General features: G+C 43.3%; 2 protein-coding genes across 33 annotated transcripts in view; one reads left to right on the top strand and one right to left on the bottom strand.

Moving 5' to 3' along the window:
- The window catches only part of PPP6R3 (protein phosphatase 6 regulatory subunit 3), a 137863-nt gene that overhangs the window by 71562 nt on the left and 41718 nt on the right, over positions 1 to 24583 (bottom strand). For 13 of the 32 annotated variants that reach the window (XM_026483004.4, XM_026483005.4, XM_026483007.4 and 10 more), the window contains 2 exons: positions 22532 to 22683; positions 1960 to 2192 (listed from right to left, as the gene is read on the bottom strand). The exons of 1 other annotated variant lie outside the window; for it this stretch is intronic. In XM_026483004.4, the coding sequence (XP_026338789.1) occupies positions 1960 to 2186 (227 nt within the window). In that variant the 5' untranslated portion in view covers positions 2187 to 2192; positions 22532 to 22683. Of the gene's footprint in view, positions 1 to 1959; positions 2193 to 15250; positions 15399 to 22531; positions 22684 to 24583 lie in introns of all 32 variants that reach the window. 18 more of the 32 variants (XM_048217611.2, XM_048217610.2, XM_048217615.2 and 15 more) reach the window with 3 other exon arrangements.
- On the top strand, positions 5270 to 13943 carry LOC123000262 (60S ribosomal protein L32-like). The gene has a single exon (XM_044378501.3). The coding sequence runs from the start codon at positions 13551 to 13553 to the stop codon at positions 13941 to 13943; it is 393 nt and encodes a 130-aa protein (XP_044234436.1). The 5' UTR covers positions 5270 to 13550.

Raw genomic sequence — 24583 nt, 5'->3', positions numbered from 1 at the left:
AAGAGCAGCATCTCTCCTTCCCTTGGCTTTCAGGGTGGCAGCCCCTCTGTAGGAAGCTTGACCCAACCAACAACATCTTAGCTTTAGGATTTATTATACTACTTAAGGACCTATTCTCAAAGTTCTGTTAGTTCAAATTTCTGCTAAATTATTTAGAACTGAGGTATTTGTCATTAAGATTAAAAAGGTTAGTGCAAAATGACAAACGTTTAATACCTTGTATATGATCACTGACTTATAACAGCGATGAGTTCAATCCACGTGTGTTAACTAATATGAAGTTATGAGATTCACAAAATACAGCAATCACTCTACCACCCAGACTCTATAAATACTAGTCTAAATTTTCTGAGATGACCACAGGTCAACCTTAACTCCAAAAAGCTTTCAGATCCCATCTGAAATATCCCTCTGCATATTCAGCTGTATCCTGTATCTTACGCACAGCTGGGGGCTCCATCCCGGCCAGAACTGCAGCAGAGAACTCATCTGCCCAACGGAAGACATGCTTCCTCAAAATGGTGCCATCCAGAAGGCTATGTGTCCAGGGAGGCACACCTGCTCTCGCATCCTCAGAGTTAGCACAAAAAAAGCGCCGACCAAGGCAATACTACAAAGGCCATGACTACTTTTTGGTAAAATAAGCACCTTCCCTAAGGTGTGCTGTGCCTATTCTTCCCAGCTAAAGAGGTATTAGCTTCATTCAGCCGGCGAGGAAACCAAACCCAGAAGGGTAAGCCCTTCGGCTCATGTTCTCTAAGAGGGGAGTGTGACACCCCTCTTCAGGTGGGCCGGATGCAAAGCCCGCAGCACACCTGCTCCTACCAGGATGAGCCCCACGACAAGCCACACCCACACGTCCTGGTTCACTGGGAAGGGAATTCCAAAACAGCAAAGTGTCTGTCTTCTGGGAGACAGGAGTACGCTAGTCTTCCTGATGCAAAATTCCTTTCCTCTTCTTTTTTAGGGCATTGATTTGAGTGGAGGCTGTCGCTAATGCTAGCTGTCAATCTAATGGCCAGCAGAGAAAATAACCTCACCTCCTTGAAAGTCTAAACCACCAGTAACCTGAAAGCATTAATAAGTCTTATTTCTCTGACAGCAAAAATCTCCCCACAAAGAAATAAAAAGGTATCTGAAAAGAAGAGACTGGGGGAGAAAGGGCAAAGAAGAATCTACCAAAAGCTTTAATTCTTCCTATTCCATTAAGTTTATTTAATGCATAATCAATGACCCTTTGTTCCTGAATCTGTTCTATTTTCTGGGGAGGAGGGAAAGAGTCAAATACTTCAATCAGAGTTGGAGATGGGAAGATAGTTCACCGAAACCTTAATACTCTACATGCACACGGAGTGCTCACAAAGGGTTTCCAAGCATGTGCAGTCCAAGTGTCCTAAGAGATGGTGAGGAAGCCCCCCCGCCCCCGGGGCACTACTACTCTGCTATGAGCAGAGGAAACTAGTGAGGACAGAAACCCGCTACAGTGATCCAAGGTGCTAGCTACTTAAATTTAGCTCCACTGATTCACCAAGACCCACTCCCTTATCTTAACAGAAGCCAGAATTTCTTGTACCAGTAACAGTATTCATAACCCAAGCTCTGGCTTAGATTTGCCATGTGATCTTGGGCAGTCACATAATCTCTATCTTCCTATTTGCAAAAAGAGAAAATACTTACTTGAATCGTCTTACTATTTTCAGAAACTTCATCACTGTTTACAAAGCACTTTGTCCCTCCACAAAGCCTTCTGACTGCAATTTAGAACGCTCATTTTAAAAACCCTGTGATTTCACTGGACTCGGTTCTAGAATGGATGAAATGCTCCACTGAGTCTGTCACTCTTGACCATCTTAACACTCTAAATGTTCTACAACAGCTCTGCGGAATTGCTGGACAAGAATAATATTCTACCCCACTTCACTTCAGTCCCACCCTAAAGAGAAGATTGAATTTTCTTACTTGTATCTGATCTTTTCATCCATGTCTTGAGGTGGTTCTTCTATAATGAATGAGACTAAATCTTCGAGACATTCTGCTTTTAACAGAAACTCTATAAGTTTGCGGTTCTGAGCTTTACATTCCTGTAAAACATCTTCCTCATCCATTAACTCCTTCAGTGTTACATCTTCTCTTTCTAGAAGTGTGTCTATGTGGGATGATGAATGAAGATCAAATTTCCAAAACATGCTGGTCTAAACAAAATGCAGAGAGTATTTCAAATAAAATTTCAACTTCACATATTAATTTTTCAAATTTCAGTTGAGTTTTACAATCTAAAATGCCAACTTGAGTCACATAAGTAAAATAAGTGTCTATTAAACCTATAAAATACTTTCTAAATAAGTAAAATCGGCAGGATTTTTCCTTCTCAGAAAATAGTTTTACTGACAATAAAAAATTTTGACTTAAAAAATGCTTAAAGAATGCTTAAACTTGGGATGATTTTAACCTACAAAATTAACCCATCCACACTTTTAAGAATTTAACGCTGGAAGGGGCGCCTGGGTGGCTCAGTCGGGTAAGTGTGTCCGACTCTTGATCTCACGGCCATGAGTTTGAGCCCTAATACTTAAAAAAAAAAAAGGCAAAAAGCAAAAGACATTTAAAAAAAAAACCTAACACTGGGAAAGGAAGAAAGTAAACCCTTTCTTACAGTTGAAGAACACATTCTTACACAAAAGTAATGTCTTCAAGCCACAAATGACAAGCACTGTGACCTAAGTACCTAGTATTCTTCAGAATACTAAAGAATTAAACAAATCACCACCACACACTAGCACTTTTAGCCACTGAGAGCACTTTCACAGCTAAAAGTCTGAAAGTCATAAAATGATAAAATCTGTGCCATTCTTAATAAAGAAACTAAACAACTGGAACCTAGTTCTTGCTGAAATAGGGAAACCAACATCCTCATGTATCAGGAAAACCAATGGACACTAATAGGGCCACATACATACTCTTCCTTCCTCTTCCTCCCCCTTCCTCGACAGTGAGAATAGGAAGTTTGTTTTCCTCGAGTTACAGAGTTAAAGAGGGTCGTGAGTGGTTACAACCGGAAACAGGAAGCACAGGAGCCACTATGTCATCTACAGCTGTCATGACAAGACACTCTCAAATGCAACTTTTGAGCAACATATGACAAGATGACAGCATCAAACAAAAGTCCTGATTAGGGACAGGACTATTCACAAGTCATTCCTATCTGTCGTAGATGCTCACTGCAGAATTCCTGACAGAGGGTTTGGTAGGACACATTCTTACTTCATGTAACCCCCAAACCTAGAGATCAACTGCAGCTTTACTGTCCACCCAGTGCAGTGGCTCCTGTTACCATTATCACCAAATAACATGTTAAAATGCACATGTGCTCATGTAAAATCCTGTGTTGGAACAGCCTAGGCAGAAGGAAGGACGCTGCGAAGGTCATACTTATGTAGCGCGCACACTCATTGGGAGAAGTGTTTATTTTGGCTAGATCATCCATACCAGAAGATCGGTAGGAATACACCCTGACTTAGTATTTTCATAAACATCTGATCAAAACAATGCTTTAAAAATTAGACACCACGGAGGGCAAATTTTATGTATACAGCCAGTCTTACTGATTGATCCGGGAACAGAAGAAAGATGTGCGCCACGGCAGGTCATTCAAGGACGTGTAGAAGTATACGCACTTCACGTGACTTAACTATTACGTATAAAATCAGAGTTTAAAATATAAGCAAAGTTTTAAGGAATTTTTTTTAAAAAAGCGTTCCTTAAGGGAACAATTTTTAGGTAAGATTATGAAATATGGTGTTAGAAAAGTTGTCCCTGCTTCAAAAAAAAACTTAAATGTTTCAAAAGACACACATGGCAATATGCTCACATCAAGTTAGCAGCAACAGGAAGACACAGTTAGGAATGAGAAGTGACTGCGACAGCTCCCCTGAACCAGACCGGCAGTGCCTCACTCTGGAGAAGCCTGCACGTGGACACGTGTGCCACACAGCTCAGTGGATGACACAAGTATAAAGCACAGCCATCTCTCTCTTAATGATTAGGCCACTAATTATGCACAGAAGACATCACAGAACGTGCTAAAAAAGCGGGGTCACAACTGCCAGAATGGTCAGCAACCACCCACATGCTTAGGCCTCTCGCCTTCAAGGCCAGGAGCAGGCAAAGGCTCACTGAGAGTGTAACACTTTTGTTACTGAAGGACAGAAACACATACTTCAAACACAAGAGCAATCTACTTCTATTTCTAAGGCAATTACTAAGGAAATAAGGGCAAAGGTGATATATCCCTAACAAGAATGGAAGTTTAGGGAAGAAGATGGTGGAAATAAAACCACAATTTTTTTTTGGTTTCCAGACTGTGGAAAATGGCAAACAAACAAAAGATACGTTATCATGCCATTTTATCCTCATCAAACAAGGAGGGAAAAAAAGACACCAGGATAGCAAAAGAGAACTCCGAAGTAGCGCTGTCAGCACGGTCTCCGATGCTTCTGCCAGAGCAGTGTGGCTCATTTATCTGGGAGTTTAAAACTGCGAATTCTAAAAACAGCACACTCTACCACTCTGTCTCTTCCTTGCTACTGAAGTGTATGGGGACACAAACAGCTGTGTTCACACACAGACGCAACACGCAAGTCACAGGCCGTCCTTGGACTCCATGCACGTATTAATCTGCTCTGTTTTTTAAGGGCAGATGCAGGCACCCAGACAGACGGTGGAGCTCCAGTTCAGCTCAAGGAGCAAAAGCACCTTAAAGAACTCCAAAAACCTCATCCTCATGTCAGTACACCTTGTCTTCAAAGTCAATCATGGAAATTTTGATCCTGGGATGTCTATAAAGTGACAAAAGAGTTCGTTTTACCTGTTTTCTCAAAAAATTTTAAAAGATTTTATTTATCTATTTGTCAGAGAGAGACAGAGCACAAACAGGGGGAGTGGCAGAGAGAAGCAGGATTCCCGCTGAGTAAGGAGCCCAGTGCGGGACTTGATCCCAAGACCACAGGATCATGACCTGAGCCAAGGCCAGATGCTTCACTGACTGAGCCACCCAGGCATCCTCATGTTACTTATTTTAAATACTTCAGCAAAGTCACCGACTGAAAAGCTACCAGGTGTATTCAAATACTTTCCCATGCTCCACCGACATCAGGTCAGGCTGTGCTTATTTAGGCCTGTAAATCAAATTTTTGATAATCTAACAGAACAGTCTCTCCACCTGAATTCAGAAAACTGGACACAGTTAATAATTTAGCCTGAAGTATTTTTTTTTTTAATTAGGTCTCATTTAAAGTAATATGCATTTTTAAGGGCACCTGGGTGGTACAGATGGTTACACATCTCTTGGTTTCGGCTCAGGTCATGATCTCAGGATTCTGAGATCCAGCTGGGCATCCGGTTCCACTCAGCACCAGTCGGCTTGTCCCTCTCCTCCACCCCCCACGCTCTCTCCCTGCACCCACACTCTCTCTCCCTCTCTAAAATAAATAAATCTTAAACAAATAAAGTGGTATGCCTTTTTAGGGTACCTGGGTGGCTCAGCTGGTTGAGTGGCCATCTCTTGATTTAGGCTCAGGTCATGATCTTGGGGTCCTGGGACTGACCCCTGCTTCCAGCATCAGGCTCTGTGTTCGGCTGGGAGTCTCCTTCTCTCTCTCTCCCTCTGCCCCCCCCAACTCACACCCTCTCTCTCAAATAAGTCTTTAAAAAATAAAATAGTATGCCTTTTTTATTTTTTGTAATCCCATACAGAAAGGCAAAGTATAATGAAAAATACTAAGAAATCAATTACAAAAAAGCAAAGTTGATTATCAAGACCTTACGACTGACTAGTTATAAACAAGATATACACTCACATCCATCAAGTGGAAACTATAAAAAGTCCACAAAGTAGATAAAGTCCATACTCCTCAATTATGGATCAGAATATAATCACATCGATATACTACAAGTAAAAACTGACTCCCTAAATTTCAACCTCATAAAGGTAACTCATTAAATACAGGATTTATAAGAAGACTGATAATTAGCCATGATGACGTAAGAGCGCCCACAGACCAAATCCAGCCCACAGCCTGCACACTAAGAATGGTTTAGATATTTTTAAAGAGTTGTTTTAGGAATAAAGAAGAAAGAGAAGAATGTGTGACAGAAATCAAATATGCCCCGCAGAGCCTGAAATATTTACTACCTTGTCCTTTACAGAAGAAATTTAGCATCCCTTGCTCAGGAGAAATCAGGTTCCCACGAACTCTAATTTTCTTTCCTCTCCGCTATCTCTGAGACTACATGGGTCTCCACCCTGGACCTTCTCAGCCCACCCAGCAGCATGCAGTCACACGGTGCTGGGCCAGATATCTAGAGGTATCTAGAGATATCTTTCCCTAGGGGCTTACGCAGACCACGTTGCCAATTTCTTGGGCAGGTAGGTACTGCCACGTGACAATGTCTTCCCCAGTGTGCCATAAACCATAAAAACCTCCATGCACTCCCCTCTGCATCTGGCTGGACGCCCAAGACAAAAAAGGCTCTAAGGGATGGCAGAGCCAAAAAGTGGAAGATGCCTCCACATGCCCAAATCACCACCTGGAAGAAAGCTGCCTGCCAACCTCAAAGCCATCACACTCCTGGTCTGTGTGTTCCAGCAGTGTGTCCTACCTGATCAGCCAGCTCCTCTAAACCCTGAGCCTGTGACTTCTTGTTTTATTATTCTTATTTAAGCACGAGAACAGGAATTTTTTAGCAACTGTTTAAAAATGCCTAAGTCCTTTCATTTTCCACCATCCTGAATTAGAATAGCATTTTTAAAATGAGAACACTTTGAAATATGCATTTCCACAGTGCACTTTCTTTAAACTGGGTACGTTACAAACTTAAAAATAAAATAAAACCACAGTAGACTCCTTAAGCAAACATTATGCATTTTATCTTTTGTCCAAAGAGCAAATTAACTGGAAATGAATGGCACCAGTAAATTAGTTACCCTAGCTTCTATTCATGTCCTTTGAAGTAGAAACAAGCTAGGTATGAACTAACAGTTACAAAGTTCAACCAGGGCCCTGTGGTAAAATGGAGACCTTTCAAAAATACAACTAAGATACTCAGAAAAACTGAAAAGAGTCAGCACTTCAACAGCTAATTTTTAGTTAATATAAATACACTTTAAAATTCACACCCTAGCTATACCTGAATAGGATTTAGGGATAAAAGGGAACACAATTTCCTACAGTAAACCAAATCGAGGGCTTTTCTATTAACAAGACAAAGAGGGAAATGGTAAATAAAACCAAACTATCTTTCTTCAAAATCCTAGAGTTGTTTTGTTTCTTTGGGTTTGGGGTTTATGTTTTGTTTTTCAGATTTTTACTTACCTATTTGAGAGAGAGAGTGTGTGTGTGCATGGAGGGGAGGAGCCAAGGGGGAGGGAGAGAGTTTTAAGCAGACTCTGCCCTGAGTGTGAAGCCTGACAGGGGCTCGATCTCACGACCCTGAGCCAAAACCAAGAGCTGAATGCCCAACTGACTGTGCCACCCAGGCACCCCCTTAGAGTTGTTTTATAAGTTGGATTAAGTAGCTTGCAAGAAGTGTTTTCTCTAAAAGAGCTGAAGGTCAGGCAGGCGGGTCACTGGGGAGTGACCTGTCAGCTTGCCACAGATGGCCTCTACTGTGCTCTGCACTCCCCAGACGTCAAGACACAGGTGAAAATGACCATCTTACATGCACAAAACAGGATCCATAAACCTATTCAGCTTAGACCAACCACTTTAATTAAAGGTCCTCTAAGATTATTGAAATACCTTCCTTCTTGGAAGCAAAATCTGGGCCATGGTACCTTTATTTCAAAGCAGTTAAGCAATAACACTTTGTTTCTGAGAGAAAAGGTGCCACTCTGTCTGTGACATGGGAACTAGTATAGTCATGTGGTTAAATTCTAAATTCTTTGTAAAAGGTATGAGAACATCAGACCCTCCGAAGAATTTTCCAGGGTGCCGCCAGCATAGTACAATCAATAGGGGCCCATCTGTGGTATATGTAAACCACCTACAACCACGTGCTTTCATCAAATAAACAGCATTTCCTCCCCAGCCTTGTGAGGACTGTTAAGCATCTAAGCAGACCTGGATTCCCATGCTGGCTCTACTACTGGCCTGCCCCGAACCCTTGGGAAAGTGACTTTACCTCTCTAAATCTCAGGATCTTCACGAAGCAAACTGGCTGTGAGGAGTCACTGAGAAAGGCCTGGCATGGAAGCTGGACCACACAGGCACCGCGACAACGGGAAGCGCTTGGGCAGTAGGCATGCCCCCCACACAAGTGTTTGAGGTTTAAACCAGTGCTCCCAAATGTTCCCGGGCATAGGAAACACTTAGGGGTCTTGTTAAAACACAGTCACAGATTCAGATACAGTAAACCAGCCATCAGGCCAGAGATTCTGTGTCTCTAGGAAGTTCCCAGATGCTGCTGCTATTGCTGCCCTGGGTTTAAACTACTGCTGTCATTTGCAACAAACTGCAGTAAGCATATTCAAAATAATCACATAACCATGAGAAACAGAGAAAAGCATATGATGCAAATATGTGACTATGTTTTTTATTTCAGAAACTCCCTGTGGACAAGCTGATATTAGAGGGGTTTTTTTCAACATGACAGATGTAGAACGTAACATATTGTATCACTTTCTAACAGGAGCCCAGAAAAACTGACAGGACAAACATGGTGAAAGATAAACTAGTAGCACTCTGAAGGGAGAAAGTGCTGACTGTCCTGCCTATAAATGACAGGCGCAAACCGAGGGAATGACAAAGAAGAGTGTTAATGAATTTAAAACTCAAACTCTCCTATTCCTAAGAACTGTGCTTAAAGTTAGCAATGTTCTATCCCAGAAGGAGAAGCTGTTCTCCATAAAACCCCCACCACACACTACTGTTAACTGTCGCAGGGCTGGCTGGGTCCAGGGCAAAATACTCAAAGATTCAAAAAAAGATTCCAAGATGATTAAGAATTTCTGAGCTTATGAAGAACAGCTGAACATGAAAGCAAACACCTGGGGGCCTGGGGCCCCGAGACCACATGGGTGGCGCATGCATGAAGACAGCCTGTCCACACCATGTCATCACTGGCCTCACTGGAATCGCCAAGATCCCGTGTCCTAAGTGAGTATTTGCTAATAACATCAACTCTTCCAGTTTCATAGCTGCAGTCCCCTCAATATACAGAGTACAAGCTACAAAGGGAGAAGGAGCAGCTGTTTACGTCCAAGACAACACAAAGGAGAAGACTTAATCTATACACTAAACGTTATAAATTTTTTTTAAAGATTTTATTTATTTGACAGAGAGAGACAGCCAGCGAGAGAGGGAACACAAGCAGGGGGAGTGGGAGAGGAAGAAGCAGTCTCCCAGCGGAGGAGCCTGATGTGGGGCTCGATCCCAGAATGCCGGGATCTCGCCCTGAGCCGAAGGCAGACGCTTAACCACCAAGCCACCCAGGCGCCCAGATGTTATAAATTTTTAATATTTTTTCTATTTATGTGTGCGACGAAGGAAATATTCATAATATATTTTTCATGGTCTCAAACAAAGGTGTACAAACACATACTGTCAGAGTTCAGACCCCCGCGCACCTCAGGGGGTGCACTCCTCCCAACGCCCGTGGCTCCCCCCTGAGGGAACAGAGCTGGCTCCACCTACCGGCTAACATGGCCCTGCCAAACAGAAACAGCACGTGAGCCACAATAAGAGACACATGTAAGTTTAAATTTGCTAGCAGCCACATCAAAAATGTAAAAGAAACTGGCTACGTCAATGTTAATAGTGTATTTTATTTAACCTCATATATCAAATACTATTATTTCAACATGTAATTCTTTTGGTACGAAGTCTTCAAAATACGGGTGTATTTTACACTTAGAGCACATCAAATTTGGACCAGCCACATTTTATGCTCAAAGTCCTATGTGGCCAGTGGTTACTGTACTGCACAAGACAGTTCTAATTATGTATTACTACAATTATGATTCAAAGTTTCTCCCCTGCTACTAAAATAACCACCCTCCCCTCAATCTCCTTCCACAGCCAAAGTCAACAGTTAACCACCTTTTCCACAAAGGGCTAATGTGGGGTTGGTGAGGAGAGATTATGGGCCATGTTTTTCCTTGCTTCTAATGTAAACATACATGAGAAATCATGTTTATTCTTATATATATAAAGCAACTTGTACAGTCTTCAGCTTAGAAAAAGCAGGTCACAAGAAAACTAGAACTGTTTTTTAGCCTCTAATATTTAGAAATATTTGTAGGAATAAAAGGGAAGTTTTCACATCTTTCACCTTGAAACATGAAGGACTAGAAGAGGAGGGCCATAAGTGGCTCACTACTGGTTTTGATAAACCCTGCCAAATTGTAAAATAGGTGCACGTCTCTGGGAACTTCATTTTCTAAGCTAACTCAAAAATATCACAGGGGCGCCTAGATGGCTCTGTCAGTTGGGCGTCTGACTCTTGCTTTCAGCTCAGGTCATGATCTCATAGGTCATGGGATCGAGCCCCGTGTTGGGCTCCATGCTCAGCCAGGAGTCTGCTTGAAAATTCTCTCTCCCTCTCTTTCTCTGCACCCCCCCACGAAATGAATAAATAAATCTTTTTAAAAATATAAAGAAGAAAAAAGTGCCTAAGTCACTCAAATACATTGGGAAAAAATGATGTTTCATCAATGTAAAAAAAATAAACAAGCCATTAGACTCCCCCCTTCACCTTGGAGTAAACTGAACCTTCACGGCCCCCATTTAGATCAAAAACAACTTACTTATTCCAGGAGCAGCAGACATAGTTACTCCACACCTCTGGTCAAGTTTACAAGCAAGCTGGGAACTGGATGTATTAGGCAAACTGAGCTGCTGAAAGGCTGCGCATACTGGCTCACGCACTCCTGCCAGCAGCCAGACACCTGGAGTATCAGGACTCTCCTGGGCTTGGATTCAGGTATTCGGGGAACTTAGTTGGGCAGCATCTGACAAGACCTAAATGGGGAAGTGCCTGGGCTCAAGAAGGGTGAGTGGCTGCTCACCTGGTGCGCTGAAAGCTGCATGCCACAAACAGGGGACAGGGAGCAAAGTACCTATAAACAGGAGCGTGCAGTGTCACTCTGAAGGCAGATCGCTTCTGTGCTATATGTTAGCGATAAACTTCCTCCTCACAGCAAAGCTGAATGCCTAGGCAAACATTCTTTTACATGAAGAGGCAGAAACATGGAACACAAAGAGTAACAGCTGGACTCTGAAGGCGGCTCTCGCTCAGTACCCAGGGAAAAGATCACAACGGACTGGAAAGTCCACCCAGTAGCTGCTTCTCCATTTCCTACAGTTGCCCTCCCTCAGCCCCCACCCAAAGGCGGGACTAATTAAATCAAAGATCAGCGTGCCTATTAGAGATACGTATTTCTTTGGAGGAAAGGCAACACAAACTCTGAGCCAGTTTCATTGTATTTGCTTTGCAACCGCTTCTTCCAAAGAAAATGTCAAAGGCAATCACGTTTCTACCACCCAGATATTCCAGAATCGTTTTCAGTTTTACTTTGTAATTTCTTTGATATTTCAGCTTTTCTTTGAGAGTAATAAATAAAAGAGTCAATTCCATTTAGTATGTCTTATATTAATCAGCAGATACTTTGAATTCAGGAATATTATGATAAATGGTCCCTACCCCTTGAAAAATACAATAAAACTGGGGGGGGGGGGGAGAAAACACAGAGAATGAAAGGTATCAACTCCAAGCTTGTTCCGTAGAAAGGGAGCTCAAGAGAGGGGAGCTTGACCAGAAAGACTTCCTTATACATGAGGCCCAAAAGACAGGTAGGGTTCAGCAGGTGATGCTACAGCAAAAAGCATTCCAGGCCAGTACACATATGCCTGCAAATGCAGAGAACAGGCCAGAGGTTTCCAGTAGCTTCAGGAAATTCATGGCAGGGAGAAGGCCCTGCCAACAAAAGGAGCCATTCAGAAGGTGCAAGGATAAGCTTAGGCATGAAGACCCGGTCTCAAAGGGCCCAGAAGGAATACAGCACAGAGCAGCATGGGCTCGCTGTAGAAGTAGAGAGAACAAGTGAGTTTTGACTGAGATAAACATGCTTTAAAATATCTACAGTAAAGATGACGCAACATATTTTAATAACATATGGAAAGAAACAATTCTGAGCAGAAGCAGAGGAAATCGACGCAGAAGAGATGACATTTAAGCTGTGGAGGCACACTTTCAATAGAGGCTGGACTCCTACAAAGCCCGAGAGAGGGAGAGGTCTAACCTGTTCTGGGTATGGCCAAGTGTTTGGGTGTGACAGAAGTACGGGGCAGGGAGGGAGTGCTGAAGACAAGGCCATGAAGGTGGGGCGGGGCAGGAACCGGCAATACATCAAGACCTAAGCAGTGGAGTAGGCAAGACAGGGCAAATAAGCAGCGAGGTCAGATGTCTACTCTACACACCGAACTATCCACAGGGCAACAGATGGACCAGAGAGAAAGAAGCCTAGAAAGGGAGCAACCCATCCAGAAGCCTCTGTCAAAACCCACAGAAGGTGGGGAGCCCTGCAACAGCCTCCACTCTGAAAACCAGGGTATCCCCTGAGAGATTTCCCACTAAGCTACCGCTCCTCCTCCAACATCAACCACGATTCTGTCTCTTGGAAGCCCGATTTTCATTTTTCTTCAATCCTGGCTATACTTTGCAGTATCAGATGACAAATTTCTGGCTTGCCTTTGGAATTCTAAGCTGCTCGGGAAATACATGACCCTCAGAAACCAAACGTCACCCCCACGCTGGAGCTAACTCCAAATCCAGCACTCAGATGCTAAGGGCAGGGCGCACGCCGCAATCTCATCACACACTTCACCTTTACATTAAAAAGGCCAACTGCCAACCAAGGAAAACCCAGTCCTACTTTGGTCACCTGGTCCGCATTAAAACAAGTTACTGTGTTCCTATACAAATTGTCATTATGAAAACTCAAATGTATATGAAATTTTATGCATAATTTCCACAATTTCAAAAACTTCAGTCCAAGGATATGTAAAGCATAGTATTTTACTACAAACAAGTTTTGTGGGTCTTTTCAAAGTGAGACTGAGGGCCTGGGAAGAGAAAACCTAAGTAATGAGGGGGATACAATGGTAACCAAATTCTTGCCAGAAGCCTTGATAGAGAGCAAAGGAATGAAGGCAAGGAAAACCCAGCAGCATCTAAGTGCTGTGTGTGTGTGAGAGAGAGAAAGACAGAGAGAGAGAGACAGGCACAGGGACAGGGAGGGGGGAGAGAGTGCACATGCAAACAAGCAAGGGTAAGACGTACCATCAGAGTCACACCAGAGAATTCTTAAGGGGTCTAACAGCGGATTTTCCATCTCAAGCTGCAGGATTCTCTGAATCTCTGAAACCAGGCAGAAGCGTCAACAAATCAGAGGCAAACATCAGAGAGCAGCAACATGTAACTGGACAGCAAGAGGGGCAGCTGTTCTCTTCCCCGGTGCTGCCTGTGGAGGTGGCAGCCACCTCCTATCCAGCATCATGGTTGCCCTCAGACCTCTGCAGAAGCCCAAGATCGTTAAAAAGAGGACCAATAAGTTCATCAAGCATCAACCAGACTGGTATGTCAAAATTAAGTGCAACTGGCAGAAACCCAGAAGCAATGACGGTTGGGTGCACAGAAGAGTCAAGGACCTGCTTTCGATGCCCAACACTGGTTACGGGAGCAACAAGAAGACAAAGCACATGCAGCCCCACAGGTTCCAGAAGTTCCTAGCACACAACGTCAAGGAGCCTGAAGTGTCGCTGATGTGCAACAAATCTCAGCTTGCAGAGATCGCTCACGATGTCTCCTCCAAGAACCACAAAGCCCCTGTACAAAGAGCAGCCCAGCTGGCCATCAGTCACCAACCCCAATGCCAGGCTGCACAGTGAAGAAAATGAATAGACAGCTCATGTGCACGTTGTACTTGTGTTCATAAAACCATAAAACTACAAAAAACAAACAAACAAAGAGGGGCAGCAGTAGCTGGCACAGCACAGAATAGTTCTGAGGTCTGCAGCTACAGGGGGTGGCCCCAGGAGGAGAGCAGTGGCAGACCTGAGGCATGAGCTAGAACGAGCGGGTACAGTGTAAAGAGAAGCAGGTCCAAAGATTTAGCTGATTATAAGCTCCACATGAAGTCATATTATGATGTGACTAATAAGCAAAGCAACCTCCGAATAAAGTCAGAGATGAATCCTGTCTAGGACCGTGGAAGATCTAATCCCACTGCAGCCTTCCGGGACAGATCACCCATTGCCAGGCAACACCACACCCTGTTCTGGGCAGGAGGAAGGGATTGCTGATCACATGGCACCTAAAGAGATGACCAGGCAAAAGGACTCATCACTTGGGGGATAGAATAACTAGCTCTGCACATCTTAAAGCTCTTTTACACTACCATGTATGGCTCCCAAACATAAATGAGAGCCAGTGAGCGAAAAATAGAGATTATGTGTGAGCAGAAGCAGGAACTCGTTAAAGATCAGGCTAAAGGTTATGGCCATGAATACACGCAAAGCCCTGAGACTGGAGGAACTCTGGCCAAAGCCTGGATGATCCTCTCTGAGGGCATCCGTTCAGGAAAGGAAGGCGATACTAAGTGCTGTTTTATAAATCTCTTCTCAAGTCCATTTGATATAAAAGGGATGGCTTCATCTGGGCTGACACGGAGCCTCAACAAGAAAATGAAAGGATTACACAACCTTCCAGATGTTTACTGGGTAAACATAATTCTCCACTCCTCTGGCAACTCAAGCAAGACAGCAGTAAAGGACAAAGAAAAAGAAAAAATGCCAACAAATGTATGAAAAGACAGAAAATAGAGAAATAATTCAGAAAGTCCAACATCCAAGTAACGTAAGCTTTAGAAGAACATATTACAATTCACAACCACCTGCCTCATCAAAACAACCCTTTTTTTCTCCGAGTATATGGAGTAAGGACTCTCCCCGCAGGACCCACACATCCTATCACAGTGGGTCATGGAACAGACCTCTAAGGCACAGTGTGAAATCCCACAGTATCAGAGATAAAGACAGTATCTCAACTTTTCTAGTGAGGAAAAAATACTCCAAAAAACACTGAAAATCAGAATGGTATCAGCTTCCTCAACAGTAATTCTAGAAAAGAGCATTTTCAGACATGGAAGGTCGGAAAGATTTATTCGCCCTTTCTCAAAAAGCTACTAGAGGGGCACCTGGGAGGCTCAGCAGGTTAATCCTCTGCCTTCGGCTCAGGTCATGGTTCCAGGGTCCTGGGATCGAGCCCCGCTTCTCCCTCTCCCTCTGCCTGCTGCTCCCCCTGCTTGTTCTTGCGTGCTCTCCCTCTGTCAAATAAATAGAAATCTTAAAAAAAAAAAAAAAAAAAAAGCTATTAGAAAATGGGCTCCACCAAAGCACTGCAATAAGCCAATAGGGGCGCCTGGCTAGCTCAGTAAGTAGAACATGTGACTCTCGATCTCAGGGTTGTAGGTTCAAGCCCCATGCTGGGAGCAGAAAGTACTTAAAAATAAAATCTTAAGGAAAAAAAAAAAAAAAGCATGGTAATAAGCCATGAGAGGAAGACACAGAACACATGGAACCAGGGATCCTACACACTGAGACACTTAAGCAAAGAAAACTTTCAGAAGAAAAGTAAGGAGGGGACACCTGCCACCACAGAGCGCGTCAAGAGGAATCAGCTCAGAGTGAGGCATGCATGAGGCAGAGGGCTCTGAAAAGATGTGTTCACACAGGAGACCTAGCCAGATGTATGTGACCATGCTGAGAAGAATTTTACTAATTAAGTCAGAGACCTAGGGAACAATTCACCAAAATATACATACTTTTATACTGATTTTCACCAAAGCGTGCTTTAACCATGTTGGAAGACGGGGGAGGGAAAGAAGCAATGCATATGTAAAAGCAAACCTTCACCTTCCTTGTTAGAAGTCAGCTAGATTAGAAACGGCTACCTATAGGCACACAGCTCAAACACGGAAGGAATAAATATAAGAAAACAGCTCAGAGATAAAGGTAGTGGCCCCTAGGAAGTAATTAAGGGATGAGGATGAGAAAGGATAAGAGAGATAGAGCAGATGATTGTTATTTTTTGCTGTAAATCTTGTGGTACTGTTTGACTTCTTACACTATGCACCAATACAAACTATGTGCCCAAGTACGGTATGATATTACGAAAGGAGAGAAAATGGAAGAGCGCTTAGTACAATCCCTGGCACTTAATAAGAGCTCTACAAACGTGGGCTCAGTCAGAAATCAAGATATTGTGAAAGATTAGCTAATCTGCCCAGTCATATGGAAAGACAGGAAGTAGCTGCGTACACTTAAGAGTCTGTGTACTGGGGCGCCTGGGTGGCGCAGTCGTTAAGCGTCTGCCTTCGGCTCAGGGCGTGATCCCGGCGTTCCGGAATCGAGTCCCACATCAGGCTCCTCCGCTAGGAGCCTGCTTCTTCCTCTCCCACTCCCCTGCTTGTGTTCCCTCTCTCGCTCACTGTCTCTTTCTCTGTCTAATAAATAAATAAATATTAAAAAAAAAAAAGAGTCTGTGTACAAAAAACAAGCAAACAGAACAAGCCAGTCACCAACCAACAGCAAAAACCACAATGGTACCTCTTCACATTTAGGTCCTTTTTGTCACCCCATTCTTTCTACCATCAGCAAGTGAGCCAACTCCAGAGCCCTGGGACACCTGGGGGTACAGTAATAAAGTTGCCAAATCTGGTCTGCCACCTATTTTTATATAGCCCCTGAGCAAAGAATGATCTTCCTATTTTTAACTGGGGGGGGGGGGATCAGAAGAATGACATTCCATGACTTGTGAAAATTCTCTGAAATTCAATTGAGTTTTCCTGAAACACAGCCACACCATCCATTTACATCCAGCCTCTGGCGGCTGTCACACAACGAAGGCAGAGCTGAGGGTGACAGAGACCACATGTAGTGCACTCATCACTCCGCACTGTTGCTCTGCTGGATGCCTTCCAGATCACAGTGACAGAGCTGTAACCCCACCGTGCTTTGAGCGCCATGTGTTGAACCGTGACATTTTATTATTATCCTTGCATCCCCAACACGTCAAAACAAGAAAAACGGGACTTGGACTGCTGTGCTTGTAAGACAGAGCGGGGTGGGGATTCTCGTGTCCTGCAATCCCACGGCCAAGCGCCGTGCCTGCCCCGCATGCGCCCCGCCCCGGCGCTGGGAGCCGCAGCACGCACCCCCATCTCCAGACCATGCAGTGGCCAGCGCTCCCGATGCACAGGCAGGCTCGCGTCAGAAACGTTTACACATTTTCACCGGAACATCTAAAAGGAGAACTTCTTCACAAAAATAAAAGAAGAAAATGAAACTTCAAGCAAAGCTGGTCTCCAAGTGGCCTGTTAGCCAAGCGGCGAGGAAGCCGGTGATAGCTCTCCCTTGGATTCTCGAGGGGTTCACGAGGGGTTCACAGATACGACCGATGCAGCTCCGCTGGTGTTTATCTGAGTGTCTGAAATGATGACAAACGAGCCTTTATGAACAGTCCCTAAGAAACAGCCACAAGCCGAGCGTTTCCAGAGCAGCTGAGTGAAGAGAAGTCACCAGAGCGTGCAGGAGAAGCCGCTGTGACGTGTTACCACAGATGGGGGTCAAGTGATGTGTAGAGGAAAAAATGGCTTAACTAGACAATTCACAAAACCTGTGAGGATGTACTGTTCAAAGCTTATGGCTCTTCTTATTTTCATCAGAAGCTCCTCCGAGAGGTTTTTTAAATTCCTCATGTGTTACTGAACCGGTAATGTCAACAGTGAACTTCATTTACTCTCTCAGACTTTATATCACCTGCAAGCTTATGGCTTATCAGGGGTTAATGTTTTTTTTGCAACTTTTTGAGCCCAAGGCCAAGACTGAAATTTTCCTGAATGAGAGGAACAAACCTCAACCACTACTACTGAGCACTGAATGGCTCTGGAAATGGGCGTCTGCTGAGGTCTTGATGTTTCTTAGTGAATTCAGCGTGAAACTGCAAGGCTAACCAGCACTGATCTGCAAACCTTCTGCTGTGGTAAGGTCATTTCAGTACTAACTTGTTAGGATCATAAATTCAAGCTGCTTCATACACTTCCCATGCTGTCAGAACTTGAAATTGAAGTGAGATCTCTGTTCCCATACAAATTTGCAGTGGGTACATTTTCTGAGCTCAAACTACAGTTAAAAAGCATTTTTCAGACCTTAATGCAAATGTAAAGGAAATTTTCCTATTACAAAATTCATACAGCTATACAAATGAGGATTTTCCTATCTGTCAACTGAAGTACTTAATCTACAATGTAATGACCTGCTAAAAGGCAAACACCAAGAGTAAAATTTAAAAGAATTCTATAAATGCCTTTCGAGTGATGAATATACATGCCTGTAGACTGACATCAGAATGTGGCAGCACCTATCTGTGTAAAAAGACATTTTCAAAGATGAAATATGTAAAATCTCACTACAGATCAGCATTAGGAGATTAGATGAACGCAACAGAATTTGAGAGGGGGAACTCTGGCTATGAACACAATTTAGATGAAATGTTATCCCCCTAGAAAAAGAATTCCATTCTTCTCATTATTAGGTCTGTATTACAGAATATTGAAACTCAAGTATTTTTTTATATTTTTAATTTCTTCAATAAAATCTGTGAAAATTTGCTCTCTTGTTATATAAATACCTATATAATATCCTCTTTTTTGCCTCTTTGTCTGCAAAACCTAAAATATTTCCTACCTGGGCCTTGATAACCTCTGGTCTATAGGACCCTATATTTAAAATGCTGCTCCTCTTTGGGAATCCTTCTCCACTGATTCTAGGACTCCTGGAGACTAATGGGTAACTTCTCAAGAGAGGAGTTCACCCGGCATCACACAGCATCTGATGAGCACAGAGTGAAAAAGAAACAAGAGGAATACAGCTAATGGTAAGGAACTGTTCTATAATTTGCCACAGCTAAGAGTCTTTGTTAGAAAAACAAAATAAAATTTTAAAAAAGAGAGAAAGAAAGGGAGAAAGTCCTAAAAATGTTATCCTGAGAAATATCTCTGAAATTTTAGCACTATCACTAAACAATTAATGATACCTATTACGTAAAAAGTACTCAAGACATAAAGTAGGGGGTGCCTGGGTGGCTCAGTAGATTAAGTGTCTATCTTTGGCTCAGGTCATGATCTCAGGGTTCTGGGATCGAGTCCTGAATCAGGCTCCCTGCTCAGTGGGGAGCCTGCTTCTCCCTCTCCTTCTGCCCCTTTCCCCACTCATGCTCTCTATCTCTGTCAAATAAATAAATAAAACCTTAAAAATAAAGATATAAAGTAGAAGTCAAAACTCCTTGCTCATAGAATACTTAAATCTACTCAAAGAGAAAAAAATAATCCTAAAATAATTTAATGAGATATTCTAAGAGTTCAGAAAGGAGTGGCCACGGAAGAACTGGAACAATACAGAAAGGTTTGACAAAAAAGGTAGAAAGAGAACTGAGCCCTAGTAAAAAGATAATCAAATACACAGAATAATAATAATAAAACCCTATGATGGAAGGTGGACAAAATGGTGAAGGGGGTCAAAAGATACAGATTTCAAGTTATAAAATAAATCATGAAATGTAATGTACAGGGGCACCTGGGTGGCTCAGTCCATTAAGCGTCTGCCTTTGGCTCAGGTCATGATTCCAGGGTCCTGGGATCAAGCCCTATGTTAGGCTCCCTGCTCAGTGTGGAGCCTGCTTCTGCTTCTGCCTCTGTTGCTCCCCCTGATTGTGCTCGCTCTCTCTCAAATAAATAAAATCTTTAATGAAAAAAAAAAAGAAATGTAATGTACAGCATTGTGACTATAGTTAATAATAACACTGAATTATACATTTGAAAGTTGCTATGAGAGATCATAAAAGTTCCCATTACAGGGGCGCCTGGGTGGCTCAGTCAGGTAAGCATCTGACTCTTGATTTTGTTTTGTTTTTTAAAAAACAAGATTTTTATTTATTTATTTATTTATTTATTTATTTATTTATTTATTTATGGGGGGGGAGCAGGCACCCACATGAGCGGGGGGGGGCAGAGGGAGAAGGAGGAGGAGGAGGAGAATCCCAAGCAGACCTCCTGCTGAGCCCCATACAGGGCTCGATCCCACAACCCCGAGATCATAACCCAAGCCGAAACCAAGAGTCAGATGCTGAACTGACTGAGCCACCCAGATGCCCCTGACTCTTGATTTTGGCTCAGGTCATGAACTCAGGTTTATATCAAGCCCCATGTTGGGCTCTACACCGGGCATGGAGCCTGCTTAAGATACTCTCTCTCCAGGGTGCCTGGGTGGCTCAGTCGTTAAGTGTCTGCCTTCAGCTCAGGGCGTGGGGATCGAGTCCCGCATCGGGCTCCCTGCTTTGCTGGCAGCCTGCTTCTTCCTCTCCCACTCCCCCTGCTTGTGTTCCCTCTCCCTCTGTCAAATAAATAAATAAAATCCTTAAAAAAAAAAAAAAAGGATTATCTCTCTCTCCCTCACCCTTTGCCCCTCCCCACCTCCCTCTTTAAAAAAAAGGGGGGGGGGCCGCCTGGGTGGCTCAGTTGTTAAGCATCTGCCTTCAGCTCAGGGCGTGATTCCAGGGTCCTGGGATCGAGCCCCACATCAGGCTCCTCCACTGGGAGTCTGCTTCTTCCTCTCCCACTCCCCCTACTTGTGTTCCCTCTGTCTGTCAAATAAATAAATAAAATCTTAAAAAAAAAAGTTCCCATTACAAGAAAAAAATGTAACTGCGTGATAATCAATATCAACTTGACCTACTGTAGTGATCATTTCAAAATATATAGAAATATCGGATCACTATGTTGTGTGCCTGAAACTCACATGTTTTATGTCAATTATATCTCAATTTTTTATAGGCTATGTATGGTATTATAGAAACAGCTTTAAAAAAATCATTCTTGGGGGCGCCTGGGTGGCACAGTGGTTAAGCGTCTGCCTTCGGCTCAGGGCGTGATCCCGGCGTTCTGGGATCGAGTCCCACGTCAGGCTCCTCCGCTATGAGCCTGCTTCTTCCTCTCCCACTCCCCCTGCTTGTGTTCCCTCTCTCGCTGGCTGTCTCTTTCTCTGTCAAATAAATAAATAAAATCTTAAAAAAAAAAAAATCATTCTTGGAACTCTAGCGTCACAATAGAAAAGTGGGTAACTTAAAATTTACAAACAGACAAGAGTCCAATAAACACAAATAAGATGTCCAACCTGTAAAAAAACCAGCTGAATTCAAGCTAGAGGTCTCTGCGGGTACTGAAACTAGTGCCCCTCTTCCTGTCACCCTCAGCTCTGAACCGGCTGATGAAAAAGGCAAAGTACCAGCTCATGTGCATATAAACTGCCTTCTTTATGATCAGTGGGTCTGCAGTTCTAAGTACATGGTCCTGACCTTCCCAAACCTAAACCTTCGACGTGGGCTGAATTCTCCACACAGTCAGGCAGGTGGGCAATGGAAGAGGCTTTACCCACAGGGTTAGGATGTAGCCCTGGGCAGAGAAAGAGGAGCAATGGTGGGACCAAAAAAAAAAAAAAAAAAACAACACCTTACCAGACAAGGTGCCAAGAGGTGAATGAATACTCAGGAGAGAATTTTCCCCGCCCAGATTTTTACAGAATAACAGAGGAAAAGTTGGAGAAGTCAGAAGACTCATAAAGGAAGCCTGAATATCAGGCCCAGGAGGCGGAGCTTCACTCCGTAAGCACAAAGGGAGGCCACAAGGCGGAGGAGAGTCATTCCTGAGGGGCTGAAGGAAAAACTGCCCTGGGAGGAGAAGCACGGACCTGCTTCAGCGCCCACCTACAGTATCTCCTGACACAATGAAGATGATTAAGTGGTTTATGCCCACCTTCTCCTCAAGACACAATGGAGCAAATGAAGATGGATTAAAAACGTGTCCTGTCCCCCAAAGACCCTACTGGGCCACTTTCTGAAGTGCCAACTGTCAAACATGCAAAGTCGACCTCTGGTCTTTAAGAGGAAGTTTCAGTGAAGAGGTCTAAAATGATAGCAATTAGGACTCAAAAGGAGTCAGATGGCTGGCTAAAAGCCAGAGATAGCGCTTGGCTGGTGTAAAACAAAGACGAAACAATCTCAAGCTCAATCTCTCATGCGCCTGCACACACGGACTTCAGGTGACCCAGAAGCAGCAGCTGAGTCTCCACAAGCAGTCTTTCCCGGCATGCTCCTTCAGCTTGCTAGGCCTGGCTTATCCTTGGGACCCAGACCAACCTCCCTAGGAAACAAGGAATCCCACAGATGGGGTGCTGCAGATTCCAAAACGTGCCAGAGCAAACTACAGAGGCTATTTAACTTCCTAAAATACCACAGTGCCACAGAACCATACTGTACCTGGTCTAGCCCTGGTCGACCTAGACTCCAGGGTCTCACAACAGAACACTGCTTTCCTTGATGTAACTCATGGAAGGAAACTCCTGATAATCGTTAACGGTCTTACCTTTAAACCAAGTTTAAAAATTAAAACAAATGTTTTCTTCTCTGTGGCTCCTTGCCCATTACAGGTTATCCTGTTAACAGTTGTCCTCCAATTCACTGCATTAGCAGATTAGCCGGAGTAAAGTGGGATGTGGAAGCAAAACAGAAGCTCTCCTATAAAGAAAAAAGAGCGTATGTTCACAGCATGCTTTGTTTTGGTCTGACAACAGCTGCCATTAAAAATACTGGTTAAGGGTCCTGATTCACATAGAACTGCACCTCAGAAGATTGAAAAATACTAGTTAACTGAAATTTTTTCTGTGTGAAAACAGGAAAGAAAAGCATTGTCATCCCTCTACCTCAGCTTTTATCCTACACTAAACAATAACTCAGAAACAGAGACACCATAATAGCATTATCAGTGAACAAACAGGAAAAACATATATATTACCTCTATCTTATAAAAACATCAATGATGTTCTTATCCAACACAGGGCTGATTGTAATGGCACCATACTTTAAGATGCTAAATCAAATTTTAAAAGTAGCCCAGTAGTCCCATGTAATACCTCTAAACACCGTAATGTTCACCAGGAAATGTAAGCAGAATACTGAGGTCACTGCAGTACTAACTATAGCCAAATTCTGTGTCTAATGTCAATTAATCAAACGCTACAAATGAAAGGACTATAAACCATCTTCCAAGGCACTTCACTGATAACACTGTAAAAAAAACACACAAATAAAACACTCAAACTATAGACAATATGCTAATTAGAAATCCTGTAAGAATGCAGTCTACAAGGCGTCTCAAAACATATGCTGTTCATTGGATGTGTTTCTTCCATAAAGCTCACTACACTCAAGTCAATGTTTTCCATCAAGTAAGATAATAAATAGAAACAATGCTGACTGCTTGTTAAAACCATAAAATTAACCAACCAAAACAGTAACAAACCCAGGTTAAGAAAAAATTAAGTTCTAAACATTTTACCAAATGCTTTCTGAACATACACTTGAAAAAGTGTAACTGATCATCTAAATTTTTGCTTTAAACTGTAAGAGATCACGTGCCACCACCGTGTGATACTACAGTCCTCAGACACGACCGGGTTAACACGTCATTGTAAAAAGTCCATCACTAAATGTTGCAGGTAATTCTAGCTCCATCCCAACCGTTCGGTGTGCTCAGAGTTCCGGATCCTTTTAAGAATCTGATAAATTTACATGTTCCACAAAATGCACACCTGCACACGCGCACACGCGCACACGCATTTAGCATTTCAAGTTGAGTGGTTGTAGGACCCTCAAAGATGACCTACAATTGTTTCTTCCAGTAGCCAAGACCACCCACTGCCCCCACTTGTAGGCAGGTCACGGGCTCCCAGCAGAGTTGGACCAAGCTGCCTGCCTCACCATGCCGCACACTCCCGTCCAGGCAAGCCAAAAGAAAAAACGGTTATCAAATGTGCTCACAGCACTATGAATCTGGGTGCTTATTAAACAGTAACAAGTATGCTCAGACTTAATCCACTTTTCTGGAATAGGGACTCTGTATAATTGCTCATACTCTTCACTCAGACTAATAAGGGAAAAGAGTGGGTCAATAATACTGATGGTAAGAAATATGGTAACTGTGAAGTGTGAGAATATGAGAAACAAGACCAAACAATGGAAAACAGAATGGAACAATGTCCGAGTGCAGTAGTGGGACTCCTGAGTAAAGAGTGTATATTGAATACACACTGAAATTCCTCTAGATCTACAGTAAAAAGACTATTTGGGTTGTTTTGCCTTGTTTTTTAAAGACACGATCCACGAGGACCAGGAGAAGGCAACAAAATTGGAGAAGTGCTGGAAGGGAGCAAAAGGAGTACTGGCTGAAAAAGTTATGCACCGAACACTGAGATCCCTGAATATCCTCACCCTCTCCCACCCTGCCGGCCCGGCCGATGACAGGATGGAGAGCCCTGAAAGCGGGCCTCTGCACTGGGAGAGCCCAGCCAGCACCACTGGGGATAGCTTGCCACTCTGACGACAGAGGGGCTGTGTGAAGTGCAGAATAAATGCTGAG

This window comes from Ursus arctos, unplaced genomic scaffold (assembly GCF_023065955.2).
Source record: "Ursus arctos isolate Adak ecotype North America unplaced genomic scaffold, UrsArc2.0 scaffold_23, whole genome shotgun sequence".
In the NCBI taxonomy this organism is placed as follows: Eukaryota; Metazoa; Chordata; class Mammalia; order Carnivora; family Ursidae; genus Ursus; species Ursus arctos.
The sequence above is the reverse complement of the archived record's forward strand: the minus strand, read 5'-3'. Positions and strand labels throughout refer to the sequence as shown.

Excerpts from the sequence above, each read along its gene's own strand:
- LOC123000262 (XM_044378501.3), top strand. The coding sequence starts at position 13,551 with ATGGTTGCCCTCAGACCTCTGCAGAAGCCCAAGATCGTTAAAAAGAGG.